We start from the raw sequence: 1,065 nt of genomic DNA on the forward strand, positions 1-1,065 counted from the left end.
TAGAGGATTTTCAGAGTAGAGGTTATTTATTAGAATATCAAGGAGACTGGAATAATTTTATTCAGATGGCATCTGCTCAATGGGTTGGTAAATCGATCCATGTTCTTATTAATAAGCTTACGTTAGCTGCTTTAATTTTCCACATTTGGCTTGAAAGAAACAGGCGTTTGTTTCAGAGCAAGAAAAAGCAGAGAGGGCAAATTATCTCGGATGTTGAGGATGAGATTCGTAAGAAACTTCAAGGGATTGTTGTTGTAAATTCTTTGAGAGTGCGAGAGGAGTTATTGAGGTGGGGTATCGGTGTGGAGCGCCCTTCAATCCAATTTAATTATGATGAGTTGTGCTGAGCTGTTTTTAGTTTCTTCGGATTCCTTTAAGGCCAGGAGTTTGAGTGTGGTTCTGCTGGGTTTTTTGTGGTTTGTCCAAGTAGTGAGTTGGGAGTCGATGTTTGAGAGTAGGACTCAATGGAGCTGGTTTGTTATGAGGTTGAGTTTGAATGGTAGGTTCTGGAAGGTGGGCTATGGTTTAGTAGATTCCTTTACTATTAGAGCTCGGTTTAGGACTTTTGGGATGGATTTGTATTTAGTTGAGGGTTGGTTAGGGTGGAAGAGTGTTTTTGATTTGTGCTTGAACTTTTACTGGTGGAGCTGGTTCTGGGAGGTTTTTTTCTTAATAAAGTTTGATCTGCTTTTGGATTGGGTTTGGTTTTTTATTGGCTATGTTCATGGTGGGGCTGAGATGACTGGTTCCATTATTGTGGTCATTATTTGTGTGAAGATTGAGTTAGTTTTGTTGAAGTCAGGTGAATTCTATTCTTATTTGAATTTATTGGCGCTCGGTTTGCTTTTCGGGGACATTGATCAGATTAGTTCGTGCTGTTTTTGGAATTCTCTGTTCGAATTTGCAAGATGGTGTGTGTATGTGTTGTGTGGGTGGGTGTGTGAGTGCGTGTGTCTGTTTGGGTGTGTGCTCTGGTGTGGGTGTGTGATGTGGGTGGTGTGCGTGTGTAAGGGTGTTTGTGTGTCTTGGGGGGGCATTGTGGGTTGGGGTTTTCCTGGTTTTTCT

The 1,065-nt window shown here is 41.5% G+C and overlaps 1 protein-coding gene across 1 annotated transcript in view; it reads left to right on the forward strand.

Annotated features, from left to right (window-relative positions):
- Positions 1-347, forward strand: part of LOC141705609 (uncharacterized) — a 1,041-nt gene extending 694 nt beyond the window's left edge. The window contains exon 1 of the mRNA XM_074508502.1: positions 1-347. This exon is cut by the window's left edge and continues 694 nt beyond it. Within this exon, the coding sequence (XP_074364603.1) occupies positions 1-347 (347 nt within the window).
- Positions 348-1,065: the final 718 nt, after the last annotated feature.

This window comes from Apium graveolens, unplaced genomic scaffold, assembly GCF_009905375.1.
Source record: "Apium graveolens cultivar Ventura unplaced genomic scaffold, ASM990537v1 ctg9106, whole genome shotgun sequence".
Lineage (NCBI taxonomy): Eukaryota > Viridiplantae > Streptophyta > Magnoliopsida > Apiales > Apiaceae > Apium > Apium graveolens.